Source organism: Bos grunniens, chromosome 5 (genome assembly GCF_055505025.1).
Source record: "Bos grunniens cultivar Pamir isolate PY7600 chromosome 5, Bosgru_T2T1.0, whole genome shotgun sequence".
NCBI classification, from domain to species: Eukaryota; Metazoa; Chordata; class Mammalia; order Artiodactyla; family Bovidae; genus Bos; species Bos grunniens.
In genome coordinates this window covers 100,620,785-100,639,038 of record NC_141169.1, presented here as the reverse complement: position 1 = coordinate 100,639,038, position 18,254 = coordinate 100,620,785, and the positions used below count along the sequence as shown (strand labels likewise).

The following is an 18,254-nucleotide window of genomic DNA, read 5'->3' as shown; positions in this document are numbered from 1 at the left end:
TGTTTTGAAGACATGGTTCACACAGTGATTGCCTCTCAATTTTTCTCAAAATAAAATTAATTTACCTTCTGGTCACTTTAATTCAGCACTTTTTACATTTCTTTGCTGTTTTTATGTTTATCCTTCTTCAGTAAAGGAGTTCTTCACTTCTCCTTTTCTTCCCTGGTCAATCCAGTAAAAACTTTCCCAAAGTATCATGTCATACACTATAAAACTCACTTTTATAATAATGTTACATATATATCTTCAGAAACCTGGATCACTATTCTTATTTTGCTCTAAGTGTTTATTTCAAGCACTGATAACACAATTGGGGAGTATATGATTTGATTTCACCATTTCACCATACAGTGTGCTAATGCAAAGATTTTATTAGTTCAGAATCTTTCTTTTTTTCTTTTCCCAGGGAATTCTTCCTCTCTCTGAAAAAGAAAATAATTTGCAACTTGATGCTAGCAAATTTCTTTCCACCCAGAGAATGCACCCATTTTCCAAGTGGTGAGGTCAAAACAAATTTCTCATTTGGGACCCTTGAAATATATCAGATCAGATCAGATCAGATCAGTCTCTCAGTCATGTCCAACTCTTCGCAACCCCATGGATCAAAGCACGCCAGGCCTCCCTGTCCATCACCAACTCCCAGAGTTCATTCAAACTCACTTCCATCGAGTCAGTGATGCCATCCAGCCATCTCATCCTCTGTCATCCTCTTCTCCTCTTGCCCCCAATCCCTCCCAGCATCAGAGTCTTTTCCAATGAATCAACTCTTCACATGAAGTAGCCAAAGTACTGGAGTTTCAGCTTTAGCATCATTCCTTCCAAAGAAATCCCAGGGCTGATCTCCTTCAGAGTGGACTGGTTGGATCTCCTTGCAGTCCAAGGGACTCTCAAGAGTCTTCTCCAACACCACAGTTCAAAAGCATCAATTCTGCGGCGTTCAGCCTTCTTCACAGTCCAACTTTCACATCCATACATGACCAGAGGAAAAACCATAGCCTTGACTAGACGAACCTTTGTTGGCAAAGTAATGTCTGCTTTTGAATATGCTATCTAGGTTGGTCATAATTTTCCTTCCAAGGAGTAAGTGTCTTTTAATTTCATGGCTGCAGTCACCATCTGCAGTGATTTTGGAGCCCAGAAAAATAAAGTCTGACACTATTTCCACTGTTTCCCCATCTATTTCCCATGAAGTGATGGGACCGGATGCCATGATCTTCGTTTTCTGAATGTTGAGCTTTAAGCCAACTTTTTCACTCTCCACTTTCACTTTCATCAAGAGGCTTTTTAATTCCTCTTCACTTTCTGCCATAATGGTGGTGTCATCTGCATATCTGAGGTTATTGATATTTCTCCCTGCAATCTTGATTCCAGCTTGTGTTTCTTCCAGTCCAGCGTTTCTCATGATGTACTCTGCATATAGGTTAAATAAACAGGGTGACAATATACAGCCTTGATGTACTCCTTTTCCTATTTGGAATCAGTCTGTTGTTCCATGTCCAGTTCTAACTGTTACTTCCTATATTCTGGAACATTGATAAGCAAGGAAGAGACTTCATAATTACATGGACATTCATTTATTTTCTCCAACTCTTGGTTCAGGTTTGAATGGTCTTTTAGTTACTGAAGTCAACATGGGCACTGATCAAGGGCATGAGTAAACTACAGGGAAGAAAATTTGTAGTTCTTACAGTGAAGAATCTCCTCCCCTACTTGGGGAGAGGAGATTCTGCTGAGAGACCTGCATTTTCTGCAAGGAGAAACAAACACTTAAGTGAAGCTGACATTTCAGTGGAGCTTCAGTTTGGGTTCTTTCTGGATCAGACCCCTCCTGATAAAGGTTTGAGTGAAAAGCATATTTGGAATGTGTGTGGATAAAGGAGGAAGTGTTAATTCAGGAAAGAGAATGTAGAACACAATAAAGGTCACTCTCTTAATCCAGATACTAGAGGAGGAGACTGGAGGCTAACACTGTTGAGTGAATCTGGTGAATGGGGAAAAATATAATGTTCAAAAACTGCCTCACATTCAAGTCACAGTTGCTGAATTAGAGCAAATACTGAGACTCATTGGTTAGGGCCATCCCGGTGAGAATTCCTCAGCACTTCTGGACTGCCAGGCGGGAGCAGCAAAACTTTCAGCAGTTCTAAGAGGGAAAATTTTCACTTGCTGATTTACCATAGTTTACAAATATTCCAAGGGATATGGGAAGGGGGAAGTGATAACATTTGCTTCAAGTGGAGATGAATGGTAGGGAAATCGGTACAAAAACAATTCAACTGCCCTTGTGCAAAAAGGGATCAATCAACCAGTGCTGACAGCACAGAGAAAATTAGAGGATTTTATACTTATATATAATCTACACATATATGCATATAAAGTCCTCTTTAATCACCTGACTTCCCTGGTGGCTCAGCAGTAAAGAATCCATGTACAGTGTAGCAGATGCTGGAGACATGAGTTCAATCCCTGGGTCCGGAAGATACCCTGGAGGAGGAAGTGGCAACCCACTCCAGTATTCTTTCCTAGAGAATTTCAGGGCAGAGGAGTCTGGTGGGCTACAGTCCATGGAGTCACACAGGGTTAGATACGAATGAGCAACTGAGCACACATACGTATATAAAATATACACATATATGAATGCTGCTACTGCTAAGTCGCTTCAGTCGTGTCCGACTCTGTGTGACCCCATAGACGTCAGCCCACCAGGCTCTCCTACCCCTGGGATTCTCCAGGCAAGAACACTGGAGTGGGTTGGCATTTCCTTCTCCAGTGCATGAAAGTGAAAGTGAAGTCGATCAGTCGTGTCCGACTCTTAGCAACCCCATGGACTGCAGCTCACCAGGCTCCTCCATCCATGGGATTTTCCAGGCAAGAGGGCTGGAGTGGGGTGCCATTGCCTTCTCCAACATATATGTATACACATGTAGATATGTCTACCTATCTGTATCCATCTTCTACGCTATCCATCTATCTGTTTATCTATCTATATCTTTTGTGTGTATATGCATGAGTGCATTCAGTTATCTTATTTGTGACTTGACATTTACATTGTTGGACTGAACCAATCTTTGATGGCTTTTTACCACGGAGTTAGAGAATTAAATGAGGGAGAGAGAAAGAGTGAGAGAAGAAGAAGGAGAGGAGGTGAGAAGTCCCTCTGATTCCACCATTTTTATTTTGCCTTCCATACTTGGGTTAATAAGGCAAGAATGAGAAGTACAGCATGAGAGCTGAAAAGTTTCAACCACTCTACTAAAGGAAATAAATGAAAATTAAGAAAACATAGATGGAGAGAGAGGCTTAATTTGAAATTCATCTCATGTGTGCTCTAGAGAAAGACTACCAGGGTTTCAGACATGTGACCTAGCTTTACTATACCTTACTTTTCTCATTGGTAAAATAAGCATATTTATCTATCTTTATTGTTAAGTCACATTCAGGGGAAAAATAAGCTAACATATGTCATGTGCTTCATGTTTGACACAAGGTAAATAATAAACATTTTTTACGATTAAAAATGGAAAATTCTGTGCAAATTTTTTTTGTACTAAGTAAATTTTCCTTTGGTTTGCCCATATATTCCATTTTCCAAGTAACTCTTTAGATGACTTTGATGTTTGAACATTAAAAAAAAAACAAAACTTTCCTCTGACCTTATTTTGTGATAGTCAAATGGTCTGCATTATGAGGTTCAGTGAGAATTTCCTGTATTGCGGTTCCAGAAGCATTTTAGAAGATAGCGATTTTACTGCTTCTTGTTCATACTACACATCCTTGTCTTGTCAGCAGAAGATACAAGCACATGTTGATTCACAGTTCTTCTTTTTTAAAATTTCTTCACAACTTTTGGGGTTTTGGTAGCCTCCAGCTTAGCTCCATGGACTAACCTCACTATCCTTGAACAAGCATCCACAGTGCCTTATCTGCGTCGACATTAGACAACATCTCACATGGCAGGTATGTGCAGCCCAAGTCATAAAGTGAAAAAATAAAAATAACCAAAAATATATCTCATGGGTATGGCTAATTTTGGGCAACATGTTAAGAAAAAATGTGTACAGTTTTAAGTTTCTCATATATTAGCACTTTTTAATTTCATTTTTCTGATTCTTCACTCTGTCACTTAGAGATGATTTTGTGAAGTATTCTCAAAACAGATTTAAAGAGTGGATTTTCACCAGGATAGCTCTAAATTCTGATTGAGATATAAATTTACCAGGAAAATTATCCTAGGTTTTCCTACCTACCTAATGGGAATCATGTGCTCCACCTTGTGATGCTTATGTTGTTGTTACTAATATAAGTTTGTTATCAATATATCAGGGTTATCCTGGTGGCTCAGACAGTAAAGAGTCTGCCTACAATGAGGGAAACCCATGTTCAATCCCTGGGTTGGGAAGATCCCCTGGAAAAGGGAATGGCACCCACTCCAGTGTTCTTACCTGGATAATTCCATGGACTGAGAAAACAAGTGAGCCACAGTCCGTGGGGTCGCAAAGAGTTGAGTCCATAAAATGGAACTTAGTGCCTGTTTGTCTCTTTTTACTACAGATCTCTAAGCTTCTTTTCAAATTAAAAAGTAAATGGTAAATACATTGTACTGAGACAGAACTGATAAAGAAGAAAAAGTACTGAAAATCTCAATGAAGAACAAAGTACATCATATTGAAATATTGGTATTGGATAGACTTCTCAATGGACTGTCTTCATTTTCAAACATTTTACTGGCAAAATGGGTTATCAAACCAAAGAACCTTTTGGATTCTCTCACTGGTTTCTGCCTTTAAGAACTCCTGTATTTGATCTTTAAATTATTATCCCATCTTTCTTTATAGCTTTTCGGACCACTGCATGGAGGTTGATCTCTGGGGTCTTAGGAGTAATATGCCTTGTGTTGATGGCTGCTTTGGGAGTTCTGTTAAAAAATTGTAAGTTTTCCTAGTCAAGATCAAAATTGTCATGAAACTATCTTACAATAAAAGTTTGATTTTTCTAATGTGGAGTATTTTGTTATTTCATAAAACAGTGTCTGATAAAGTAAATTTCTAATCATTTCTTCCAGCACTTACTAAACGAAGTGTTCAGCCTGGACCCTCTGCAGATCTTCAGGAAGGTAGAGCTCCTACTTTGGAAATCTTTCTTGTTGATAAAGAATAAAATAAGCAGTTTCCTGTTTTTCTCATACAGAAGCTTGATGGAATATTATAGTCATCAAAACTTGCCTGCTTGTTGTAGGATAGTCTTCTTTCATTGTTCACATAAGAATTTATTAGATTTCATCAAATAAGTATTATTTGTATATTTAAATAATAAGGAAAATATTACCCTGAAAAAATTTTTTCAATGTTGTGTTCATGTTTAAGTAGCAAATAAAAAATACATTATATTTTTATATTTATATTATATATATACATGATACTTACATTAAAGTAAATATTATAGCCAATCCTAATTACCTCATTGTGTTTGTTTATAACCCATACATTTATATCTCTTTACCTTTACCTCTGCTTCTTCTATAACTCAGAAAGCAGCATGGAGATTTTTGCAGTTCTAAACCCTACTTAACACTTAACCTGTGAAAGTCAGCTCAAAGTCCTAGCTGTTGTTTTTTTTTTTTGTCTCAAACACTCTCCAAGTTGTTTTACTATCTTCTTTGTTCATATAGCATCTTCATTCATATTTTTTTTTTCCTGAGCATTTTCCTGGCTTTATTAAGATACAATTAAGATACAATTGACAAATGATGTTGTATAAGTTTAATGTCTGCAATGTGTTGATTTGATGTACTTATTACTATAATATTATTACCACTGTAGCACTAGCTACTGCCTCCATCATGTCACACAACTATCATTTCTGTTTGTGGTAAAAATATTTAAGAACTACTCCTGCAGCAATTCACGAGTATTTATACCACAATACTGTTAGCTCTAGTTATAATGGTGCACAGTAGATTCCCAGAATGAATTCATCTTCTAACTGAAAGCTTCTATTTTTTTTTTTTAATTGTTTTTGGCCTCACCTCACAGCTTTTGGGATTTTAGTTCCACTATCACAGATTGGACCCAGGTACTCAGCAGTGAAAGCATTGAGTTTTAACCACTGGACCACCAGGAAATTTCCATGTACCTTTTGACCAACATCTCGCTATTTCCCCCATATCTCAGCCCTTGTTAACCACCATTCTACTCTACACCCTCAAAATTGTTTATTTGACAAAGATTTGAGTGCCTGCCATGTCATAGAACTTTTATCACCAAGGATGGTCAATACTGAAGACACCATCACTAATATATTTGGTGGTCAGACTTCTGGCTAATCATATTATTTATCATCATTTTGAAAATAAAATATGCAGAATTTTTCTCTCAGAAAATATGCTATAATTCTTTTTTCATTTTAATACTTCTTTCATCTAGTTTACTTTTAATTACATAGAAAAAATCAGCTTTGGATCACTGCCTTAAAAAGGGTTCTTCTAATCACCTCACATCCTACAATCTGCTATACTGTTTATTTGAACACAGTGAATTTCTTGTGTATACTTACCCAGATTAGCATTAAAAATAGTTCATAAAGACTAAAATGTATGCAATTCTCTCTCTCTAGAATATAATCTCCATGAAGAAGAAGAGTCATGTCTGGGTTGTTCAGGTAGATATCTGCTGATGTGTAGTGTATGCAGTAAATTCTCAAAGAATATTTGTAGACACAATTAATAAATAACAAATGCTTTTTGAATGAGAAAGTAGCACTGAAAAGAAACTGGATCTCCAATGTCATCAAGTCATGTTTTATTTTTTCTCTTAGGATCTGGCTGTTATTCTTGCCAAGAAAAGTGGATTGGCTACCAATGCAACTGTTATTTCATTTCTAATGAATTAAAAACACGGAAAGACGGTAGGGATTTTTGTGTTTCTCATAATTCCAGTCTACTTCAGATACAAACCAGAAATGAACTGGTAAGTATTTAATTCTTATTTTCTACATTTTATTTGACCCAGAAAAATATATTATCTATACTTTGACTCAAGTCTTTAATCAGATAGTAAATGGATGATTATATTTGAACTAATTTCCTATACTTTGAAACCACCATAAAATTGAGCCAAACTTTCTTTAAGGTTTACATTATAGGAGTGCTGACAGATAAAATATAAGAAACTGTTTAGAGAGTATTCAAAGAAGAGATAATAGGTCATTAGTTTTATTCCAAAAACTTTAAACTTTTAGTTCTTTAAGTGAATTTATAACTGATTTTGTAATTATACAACATTTGCTATCACTCAGGTATAATGTGAAATGAATATGTAGAATATTATAAAATAATAACCCAACTCTTAATAAAAAGTTCTGTAGCTTCCTGAAGAAACTGCGGTAAAGATTTATCCCTCCAGATGCGGTTGATTTGGGATCAGATTTGATTATTGATCCCATTTGAAGGAAGTGTTCCATGAAAACTCTCATACCCTTTATGACATCTTTCATTCCTTCAAGAAGTGAGATTTTTGTGGGTTTTTTTTTTCCTCCATAAATGAATGGGCTTGATGAATGAGAAATAGTAGGCATGTGACTGACTCCTTTTCCCAAATTAGAAGTTAAAAATTATTTTAGTGGGTATAATTGAAAAACTGATGTGGACACTGGCCCCCTTAAAAGTACGTGATTCCTAGAGTAGATTCAAAATAGATTAATATGTTGGTCTCTGTTTCCATGCAGGCTTTTATGAAGTTCAGTACCAGTTTTTACTGGATTGGGCTTTCTTATGATGAAGAACATCACGCCTGGTTGTGGGAGGACAATTCTACTCTCTCCCAAGATCTGTAAGTTTCTGGTACCAAAACCTTTTTTCCTGTTCTTTTTGAGTTTATCCTTAGATCTGATCAGAGAATTGAATATCCAGAACCATTATAACTAAGGTATCCTATTTTGGGCATGAAACTATAAAAAAGAGAATAGATACAACATAATAAAATTTTTAACCACATCCACAGCATCCAAGTGTTTGCTCAAGAGCTTTCGACATATGGTTTTGTTTCCTGCCTTGGTACAAGCACTTGGATATGTATGCATATGTACAGAATCTCACATGTATGAAAGCAGTCCGGAGAAAACAGTATGTCCATTATTTTTCTTATTCTGGTGGAGACTGATATTCTCAGCATTGACCCATGTTTCAAATATTCTGGGTTTATTTCCTGTATATTTATAAGCTTCAAATCTCATTTTCATTCTTAAATATGAGATTTAACAGCATCATACATTGAGAAATTTTATAATCTGATTTTTTCTTGGACTAGACTTAGTTAATACATCTTTAATTAACATAGAAGCAAAGAATAACACATATCAAAATTATTAAAAACAACAACAAAATAAAAAAATCCCATATCAATGCTATTGATTATTGAGCATACTGTGTTTTGGTAACATTGTACTCTGAAATTGTGAAAAATGACTTGAATGAAGAAGATAATGACTCAAGATGTAATATCTCATTCAAATGCTTTTAAATGTTCCCTAATTCTATCATTTAGCAAGAACAGCATCCTTGAACCTTTTCATTTCCTGTTCTTGTATATTAAAATTTTCTTCTTCATTGCAGACTTCCTTTCTTTAAATCTGTAAATCCAAAGAACTGCATTATGTATAACCCAAGAGGAAGGATTTTGGATGCACACTGTGAAAAGAAGTTTCGTTATATCTGTAAACAACAGCTTGTTTAGATGTTTCTTGGGGCAGAAGTGTTGTGCAATGGAAATTCAGTATTACTTAGAATGGTTACAAATTGTATTACCTACCTCTGGGATCTTCGAAATTTCCCAAATTGTGTTTTATCAATCATATACTTTTCATGTATTTGAAAATATATATTTAAAGTTTTTATCACTATACAATTGGTATATAACATTATGTTAGTTTTAGGTATACAACATAACAATAACTAAGACAGTATGCCTAATTCATCAACATATATAGTTACAATTTAAAATTTTGCCCTGTGTTTTAAAATTGATGAAATTTGTGTACCTATACCTGAAATTATAGAGTTAAGATAAATAATTTAATGAATGTTCAATGTATATGGTATGGATTTAACAATTTATGCATCTATTTTTGGAAATAATCTCTGCTGAAATTTAAATAAAACTTAATTCAGGCCAAACAATATATATTAACATCATATTAGTTCTTTGTATGGTGTGCTAAATTGGAAAGTCCCATCCTCATCTTTTTTCCTCTGAAAGTAAAAATAATTTTAGTGTTTGTTTTAAGTTTTTGGTGAATATTTATTCATCTATAAGTTCTAATTTAGACCTGAAAGTGCCATATAATAATTTCTTCATATGTATCACAAGGGTTAAGTAACACATTTGTGTGTCTTATCTTGATGCTACCAAGTTCTGCAGAACAATTGGAAAGTTATATCCAAGTATGTGATCTTACAAGATTGCCTTCACATTTTCCAAGGGGAAGGGGAACCCAAGCTCTGATCACATGAATATACAGTCTTATTTTTTGTTTTTTCAAGTATCTTTCTTGCCTTATGCTTCAGATCAGATCAGATCAGTCGCTCAGTCGTGTCCAACTCTTTGCGACCCCATGAATCGCAGCACGCCAGGCCTCCCTGTCCATCACCAACTCCCGGAGTTCACTCAGACTCACGTCCATCGAGTCAGTGATGCCATCCAGCCATCTCATCCTCTGTCGTCCCCTTCTCCTCTTACCCCCAATCCCTCCCAGCATCTGACAGTAGAAAAAGCCACTCTTACATGTGCATTTAAGATTTCAATTTCTGATCAATCCCCAAAATCTTTTCCTAAATGGCATGTGGTAAAATACTGGACATTTAGTATTTAAGAGGACAGGGAGCAAGCAGGCTTTTTTATTGAGGGGTTTCTGAGTGGGTCAGTGAAGGGAAGGGAACATGATGAGTTGTGATGCTTGCGACCTGAATAGGTTTTTTCCGACCTCAGAAATATCAAAACCCAATTCCCTCTTTTAAAAAATAACTGTTGAATATACATCTAAAGAAATTTGTACTGACATCTCTATTTGCACTCTTCTTTTGTATTTCAATTAAATGATTATAATTAAGAGCTCAAGGTTGATTTTCAAAATACAAAGAGTCAGGAAGAGATAAGAACCTCTCATGTTTTATTTCTCAAAATACAATTATAATAGTAATACAACTTGAAACCTTTGTTCTTGTATGAAGATTGACCTAGGAAAAAGCACTTAGGTTATACTATGAAAAACACAGGATAGCTGTAACATCTTTCAGGTATTTAACTTGGACGTGCATTGCACTTTCTACATATTTAAAATGTTTTGCCTTTGCTGTGTGTGTCATTTTTGTAACAATATAGTTTTAAAATTGCATTTATAAAGATCAGTATAGACAAGCTTATTAAGAAAACAGTTTTCTGTTCCAATTGTCCAATCAATCTGTCCTCTTCCTACACAAAAAAATTTCCTCTGAGTATTTTGCTTGTTTGTTTGTTTTTCCTAAGGAGAAAAAATGTAGGAAATATATTTCTGCATAGGATATGCATAGATCTAAGTTTATTTTCTATGCAGGAAATAATAGAATTTTCATAATTTTTGTCAAGGATGAATATCAACTGTGTTCTTATAGCTACATTCAGGCATAGGTTTGAAATTGCTATTCTAACATCATCACTCTATGAATTTTACATAGTTCAATCGTTTATTTTTAATGAGAACTCATGAAAATTTATTACAATATCACAAGAGCAATGAGGAAACAGAAGGTGTTAAATGTTACAGATTATATCTAATTTCAAAGAATAATCTATTTCAAAGTTGTCTTCACTGAGAAAGGAAAATTCCTGTTGCCTTCTAAAGATAGCTGAGAGGTTTTCTTCAGCTCCCATATCATATCCATATCATCCCATATCATATCCATATCATCAGCTCCTATATCCCATATCATTTCAGCTCCCATATCATTTCAGACTGGGAGCTAACTCAGGTTCAGATAATGAAATACTTATTGCAAAATTCAGACTTAAATTGAAAAAAGTAGGGAAAACCACTAAACCATTAAGGCATGATCTAAATCAAATCCCTTACAATTATACAGTGGAAGTTAGAAATAGATTCAAGGGATTAGATCTGATAGAAAGAGTGCCTGAAGAACTGTGGATGGAGGTTCATGATATTGTATAGGAGGCAGTGATCAAGACCATCTACAAGAAAAAGAAATGCAAAAAAGCAAAATGGCTGTCTGAGGAGGCCTTACAAAGAACTGTGGAGGGAAGAAAAGCTAAAGGCAAAAGAGAAAATGGAAGATATACCCATTTGAATGCAGATTTTCAAAGGATGGAGAGATAAGAAAACCTTCTTCAGTGATCAATGCAAAGAAATAGAGCAAAACAATAGAATGGGAAAGATGAGAGATTGCTTCAAGAAAATTAGAGATACTAAGGGAACATTTTGTGCTTAGATGGGCTCAATAAAGGACAGAAATTGAATGGACCTAACAGAAGGAGAAGATATTAAGAAGAGGTGGCAAGAATACACAGATGAACTGTACAAAAAAGATCATCATGAGCCAGATAATCACAATGGTGTGATCACTCACCTAGAGCCAGACATCCTGGAATGCAAAGTCAATTGGGCCTTAGGAAGCATCACTACAAAGCTAGCACAGGTGATGGAATTCTAGTTGAGCTATTTCAAATCCTAAAAGATGATGTTGTGAAAATGCTGCACTCAAATGCCAGGAAACTTGGAAAACTCAGCAGTGGCCACAGGACTGGAAAAGGTTAGTTTTCATTTCAGTCCCAAAGAAAGGCAATGCCAAATAATGTTCAAACTACCACACGATCGCACTCATCTCACATGCTAGCAAAGTAATGCTCAAAATGCTCCAAGCCAGACTTCAACAGTACATGAACCATGAACTTCCAGATGTTCAAACTGGATTTAGAAAGGCAGAGGAACCAGAGATCAAATTGCCAACATCCGTTGGACTATTGATAAAGCACAAGAGTTCCAGAAAAACATTTAATTCTGTTTTACTGACTGTGCCAAAGCCTTTGACTGTGTGGATCACAACAAACTATGGAAAATTCTTAAACAGATGGGAATACCAGACCATCTGACCTGCCTCCTGAGAAACCTGTATGCAGGTAAAGAAGCAACAGTTAGAACGGAACATGGAACAACAGACTGGTTCCAAATTGGGAAAGGAGTATGTCAGGCTGTATATTGTCACCCTAATTATTTAACTTATATGCAAAGTATGTCATGAGAAATGCTGGACTGGATGAAGCACAAGCTGGAAACAAGATTTCTGGGAGAAATATCAATAACCTCAGATATGCAGAAGACACCATGCTTATGGCAGAAAGTGAAGAACTAAAGAGCCTCTTGATGAAAGTGAAAGAGGGGAGTGAAAAAGCTGACTTAAAACTCAGCTTTTTCAGAAAAAATTCAGAAAACTAAGATCATGGCATCTGGTCCCATCATTTCATGGCAAATAGATAGGGAAACAATGGAAACAGTGACAGATTTCATTTTGGGGGGCTCCAAAATCACTGCAGATGGTGACTGCAGCCATAAAATTAAAAGATGCTTGCTCCTTGAAAGAAAAGCTATGACCAAGCTAGACAGCATATTAAAAAGCAGAGACATTACTTTGCCAGCAAATGTCCGTCTAGTCAAAGCTATGGTTTTTCCAGTAGTCATGTATGGATATGAGAGTTGGACTCTAAAGAAAGCTGAGTGCTGAAGAATTGATGCTTTTGAACTGTGGTGTGGAGAAGACTCTTGAGAGTCCCTTGGACTACAAGGAGATCTAACCAGCCCATCCTAAAGGAAATCAGTCCTGAATATTCATTGGAAGGACTGATGCTGAAGCTGAAACTCCAATACTTTGGTCACCTGATACGAAGAGATGACTCATTGGAAATGACCTTGATGCTGGGAAAGGTGGAAGGAGAAGGGGACAACAGAGGATGAGATGGTTGAATGGCATCACTGACTTGATGGACATGAGTTTGAGCAAACTCCAGGAGTTGGTGATGAACGGGAGGCCTGGCTGCTGCAACCCCTTTCGGTCACAAAGAGTCAGACATGACTGAATGACTGAACTGAACTGAACTGATAATTTCAGGGCATTATCATGTAAAGTGCTAGCTTAAAGAAATGTTACTAGTCATCCATGGCAAAGTGTCCTTCTTACTATTGGCCTCATCATATTAATTACAGTCAATCCAGGACCATCTGACTCATTTCATTGTTATTAATTTTTTCTCCCACTCTTACCTGAATTATGCTTCCTTCATCCTGAAAATCTCTTTGTACTCCTTGGGATGGGAACAATTCCTTTTATAGAAAGGTTTTGCACAAAAATTTTGTTTCTTTCTGATATGATGTTTCTGATGTATTCTCTGTAGGAGTCACTTACTTTTATTTTGATTTCTGCTTTTTGCTCTGAAATGGGCTGATTTGGAAGGAGCGGGGTGAATGACTATCTCACTGTTGGATATAAAGCAAAGGTAAGAGGGTAATGAAATGTGTGAAAAACACACACTATAACAAAACTGTATTTCCATAAGTCAGTTCAGTCTTTCTTCATTTAATTCTGTTACTCAGAATGTGTTACTCATTACCCTGAATGCATGCAATATGGGTTATGTATTGATGGCTAACAAATTATATTTAGAAACCTAAAACCACACATGTTTATTATCTCTCACTATCTGTGGATCTGGAACTGGACACAGCTTAACTATAGTCTTTGTTCAGGGTCTCACTAGATTGAAACCAAGTTCTTGGCCAGGTGGTATTTTCACCTAAAACTCAAGAGTCCTCTTTCAAGCTCAGTCAAGCTTTTGAAAAAAATTTGTTCTATATGTTTGTAAGACTAATACCCATAGCTTACAAAGGACTCCTTTCTGCATAGATAGTCACACCAGGGTTACTTTCTTCTTCAGGACAAGGAATAGCACCCCTGACTCCTCTCTTTATCATGTCTATGTCTCTTTTGGGCTTCCCTGGAGGCTCAGATGGTAAAGAATCTGCCTGCAATGCGGGATACCTGGGTTGGATCCCTGGGTTGGGAAGATCCCCTGTAGGAGGGCATGGCAACCCACTCCAGTATTCTTGCCTGGGGAATCCCCACAGACAGAGACGCCTGGTGGGCTACAGCCCATGGAGTCGCAAAGAGTTGGACATGACTAAGTGACTAAGCACAGCACTCTTTTAATTGTTTCCCTTATGAGGTCAGGTCTCCCCATAATAATCTGTCTTTTGGTTACCTGAGAGTTGACTAATTTGGAACTTTAATTACATCTGAAAAACAGCTTTATTTTGGCCATTTAATGGAATCTAATTACAGCAGCATCCCATCATATTCACAAATCCCCCCTGTAATTTAGTTGGAAGGGATTATATAGGTGCACACCAGGGAGTGAATACTCTGAGGGTTATTTTAGAGCTCTGTTACCACAACAATTTATCCCCCAAAACTATGCTGTAACTGCTACTCCATTGTTTATTGAATTTATATACTGCCCTTTGATTCCTCATAACTAAGAATTTAGTTCAAATGTGTCATGATAAGTAATCTTTTCAATTGCAATATATTACCTCTAAGTTTTTCTATTGTTGTTGTTGAGTCCCTAAATCATCTGACTCTTTTTCAACCCCATAGACTGTAGCCAGTCAGGCTCCTTTGTCCATGGGATTTCCCAGGTAAGAATACTGGAGTGGGTTGCCATTTCCTTCTCCAAGGGATCTTCCCAACGTAGGTATTGAACCCACATCTCTTACATTGGCAGATCAATTCTTTACCACTGAGCTGCCATGGAAGTGACACCTAAATCTGCTTAATGAAATACAGTTATTTTACAGCTGGACTCTTTGCTTACCTCCAGAAAGACTTGAGAATTGTTTACTGGCTGTTGGCCATGATAAGGGCAATTAGTTAACCAACCAAGTAACTAATTAACTCATGACTAATGATGAATTTTTTAAAGCTCAGAATTCCTGAGTAGAATGTATGACCAATTTGTTTATTGATAACGTAAGCTTGAAGTACAGAGAAGGCAACATCACCCCACTCCAGTACTCTTGCCTGGAAAATCCCATGGACGGAGGAGCCGGGTAGGCTACAGTCCATGGGGTCACTAAGAGTCGGACACAACTGAGCGACTTCACTTTCACTTTTCACTTTCATGCATTGGAGAAGGAAATGGCAACCCACTCCAGTGTTCTTGCCTGGAGGATCCCAGGGATGGGGGAGCCTGGTGGGCTGCCGTCTCTGGGGTCGCACAGAGTTGGACACGACTGAAGCGACTTAGCAGCTTAGCAAGCTTGAAGTAATGAGTTAGATATTTAATCTTCACCATGTGAACAGTCTCAGCAGAAAACTTCTGCCTGAGCTGTCCTGTAACCAAGTTTCCACACACATCCATCAGCATAAATACTAGCAGTTTCATCCAGAGAGATGATGAATCATATCTTCAGACAAATAAGAACATTGGGTAGCTTGTTTCTGGATGTTTCTTTGAATTATCTTTCTCCTGTTGTCTTATATTCACTGCCTTTATTAAAAGCTTTACATGAGTATTCTCATTGGAGCCTTCAATTTGTTTCAATTATCTAAACCTGGAAATCTTTGGAACATTTAAACCAACTTTTTCATTTCCATAATTTTGGAACTTTTGAAACATCTTTTATCCTAGTGTAGGGGTTGGAAAACTTTCCCTAAAGAACTGGATAGTAAATATTTTCAACATTGTAAGTTAGTCTCTGTTGAAACTTCTCAACTCTGTGATTTGTAGTGCAAAAGAATACATAAATTAATAGTTTGACTGCATTACAAAAGCACTTTATTTTCAAAGACAAATGATTGGACAAATGTTCACCAACCCCTGTCAAAATGTGTAAAAGAAGACTATATGGACATCAGTGCTACTCTGCACTTCGCTTTATCCTTTTCCTGGTTGTATCTTACCAGTTGTAAATGTACTTACAAATTTTGCTGTATAAAATCAGTTGTATCTTATTAATATCAGTCTGTACTACCTATTATAAAACCTGCATTATAAAATCCAATGTGACAATCTTCCTCTGTATGTTTTTACTTTATTGAGCACAATAAAATGGTTAGACTTGCATTTTTTCCAGCCATTAAAAGCTCCTTTTGTTTGTTAAAACAATAAATAATAACACAGTGAGAACACAGTGAGGCTATAAGAAAGCAAATGCATACATGGAGAACATAGCTGCCTCAGGTTATCATGTTAGATGCTCATTCACTGCGAACTCATGAATCTTCCATACAGGCTTTTAGAGGTTATGAGTGTGGAATAAATTTGAAGTAAAGATCTGAAAGAAAGAGTACTGTAGTAAATACTACCAAATCCTCAGTTTTATATAGCAAAGATGGTTGCTTGATTCCAAATATCCCTCGAACTTCCCTCTCATTTGTAAAAGCAATAAAGGAAACAAATAAAATGATAAAAGATCCATGTTCTTTCATCATCTTCATAGACGGAGCACCACAACCAACAAATTATCTCTAGGTAGAAATACAGCAATATTAAGGAGTTCTTGCTCCAGTCTACCACTGAATGCTTATGGTGCTGGTTAGGGAAATTAGTCCTTAAAATTGTCTATGAGAAAGTGAAAATAGAGAACATAGCTTAAGTGTAGACACAATGAATCTATAAAGATAAACCTGCAACAGTAAGTTCCAAAATACTTAACAAAGGTTGAGACTCGGTAGTTTATAAAACTGGAAAAAGGTTTGAAATGGAAGACAAGAAGTGAGAAACTTGGGAAAGCATTTTTTTTCCTTAGTATTTTTTTTTCCTATTACCTGAGAAACAGGTAATACACATAGGGTGATATCTCATAGAGCTGTGAGTACAAAAGCAAAGATTTAATTTGGAGGATTTAAGACTACTGAGGAAATGAAAGACAAGAAAGACATCCCTTTGGCCTCCCTACTTCTATCGCAATATACCATCCAGGAAGGAAACTGTCAAGAATAGGGCAGAACTGACAGAAGAGGGAGCTCTCTAACTAGGAACCTTAACCATTAAGTAAATGCACTTGTGCTCAGTCTCTCAGCATTGCCCTACTCTTTGCAAGCCTAAGAACAGTAGCCCTCCAGACTCCTCAGTCCATGAAATTTTCTAGGCAAGAATACTGAGGCGGGTAGCCAATTCACTATTCCAGGGGATCTTCCCAATTCAGGGATCCAGCCTGCATCTCTTGAGTCTCCTGTATTGGCAGGCAGATTCTTTACCACTGCTGCCACTTGGGAAGTTCTATTAGATAAATAGGAGTAGAAAAAACAGATTTCATCTATATAGGCCACTTTAAAAAATCAAGAATGTGAAATATAATATTTTTACCTACAAAAAGTCATCCACCTAAAAAAAGGAAACAACCATAAGGCTAAAGAAGACTATATATGTCCCACAAATTAAATTAGATATTTTCATACAGTCATGAAAAGAAATGCACACACACACAAATATTGAAATAAAGCAGAAGTTAATGATGCTCAGGAAAGCAATAGAGAGCTAAAAGCTAAGAGATGAATTAAGATTTATAAGGTAAAAGGAAGCGAAAAAAAGCAATGGATGAAATTCTGATACTATGTACCTATGAGAATTAAATGACAAAGAAAGACATTTTATAATGATAAAAGCCAAATGCTACCGTGAAGATTAAATAATACTGAATTCATCTAGGAAATAACAGTGAGTATATAATATAAAAATTCTAGGAAATGAAAGAAGAAATACATAGTAATGTGTTCACAAAAAGTGACTTAACAGGTCACTCTGAATATAAAACAGAAAGTTTGGACAAAAAATAAGCTATATTACAGATGATGTAAATGATATAGTCAATGTGGTAGATATTCTGGACACAAACTGACCACTATACACTGATAATATAAAATATACCTTCTTTCTAAATGTACCTGAAACATCTGCAAAAATTGAATATATAGAACTCTTGAAAAAAGTAAAAAGGTATAGATACTTCCTTAACTCGATAAAATACATATACACACTTATGTGTGTGTATGTGTGTCTGTGTATTCTAAAGTTAGAATTTTACTTGTAGAAATCTAATGAAAAAAGTGTAAAAATTTCCTGAAACACAAAAAAATAGGCTTCAAAAATATAAAGCTATTTTCTGGTTTAGGTTAAGACCTTTTATTAAGTTAATTTATAAATTTGAAGTGATACCAA

At 36.2% G+C, this 18,254-nt stretch overlaps 2 protein-coding genes across 4 annotated transcripts in view; both read left to right on the top strand.

Annotated features, from left to right (window-relative positions):
- Positions 1-3,693: 3,693 nt before the first annotated feature.
- Positions 3,694-13,554, top strand: LOC147372732 (natural killer cells antigen CD94). 3 transcript variants are annotated; one of them, XM_086404151.1, is made up of 7 exons: positions 3,694-3,957; positions 4,836-4,928; positions 5,063-5,113; positions 6,613-6,657; positions 6,814-6,965; positions 7,723-7,826; positions 8,609-9,174. In XM_086404151.1, exons 1-7 carry the CDS (start codon positions 3,951-3,953, stop codon positions 8,727-8,729), a joined length of 573 nt encoding a protein of 190 aa, XP_086260277.1. In that variant the 5' UTR covers positions 3,694-3,950; the 3' UTR covers positions 8,730-9,174. The 3 variants fall into 3 exon arrangements, with proteins under 3 accessions (XP_086260277.1, XP_086260279.1, XP_086260278.1); XM_086404153.1 differs by lacking the exon at positions 8,609-9,174 and adding an exon at positions 13,431-13,554 and having other exon boundaries at positions 3,715-3,957; XM_086404152.1 differs by lacking the exon at positions 8,609-9,174 and adding an exon at positions 7,998-8,236 and having other exon boundaries at positions 3,715-3,957.
- Positions 13,432-18,254, top strand: part of LOC147372731 (killer cell lectin-like receptor subfamily B member 1B allele A) — a 26,959-nt gene continuing 22,136 nt past the window's right edge. The window contains exon 1 of the mRNA XM_086404150.1: positions 13,432-13,532. The gene's annotated coding sequence lies outside the window, so the exon portion shown is untranslated. The remainder of the gene's footprint in view (positions 13,533-18,254) is intronic.

Coding starts and splice junctions, on each gene's coding strand:
- LOC147372732 (XM_086404151.1), top strand. Junction 5,114..6,612: donor CTCTGCAGATCTTCAGGAAG/GTAGAGCTCCTA, acceptor CTCTCTCTCTAG/AATATAATCTCCATGAAGAA. Junction 6,966..7,722: donor TACAAACCAGAAATGAACTG/GTAAGTATTTAA, acceptor GTTTCCATGCAG/GCTTTTATGAAGTTCAGTAC.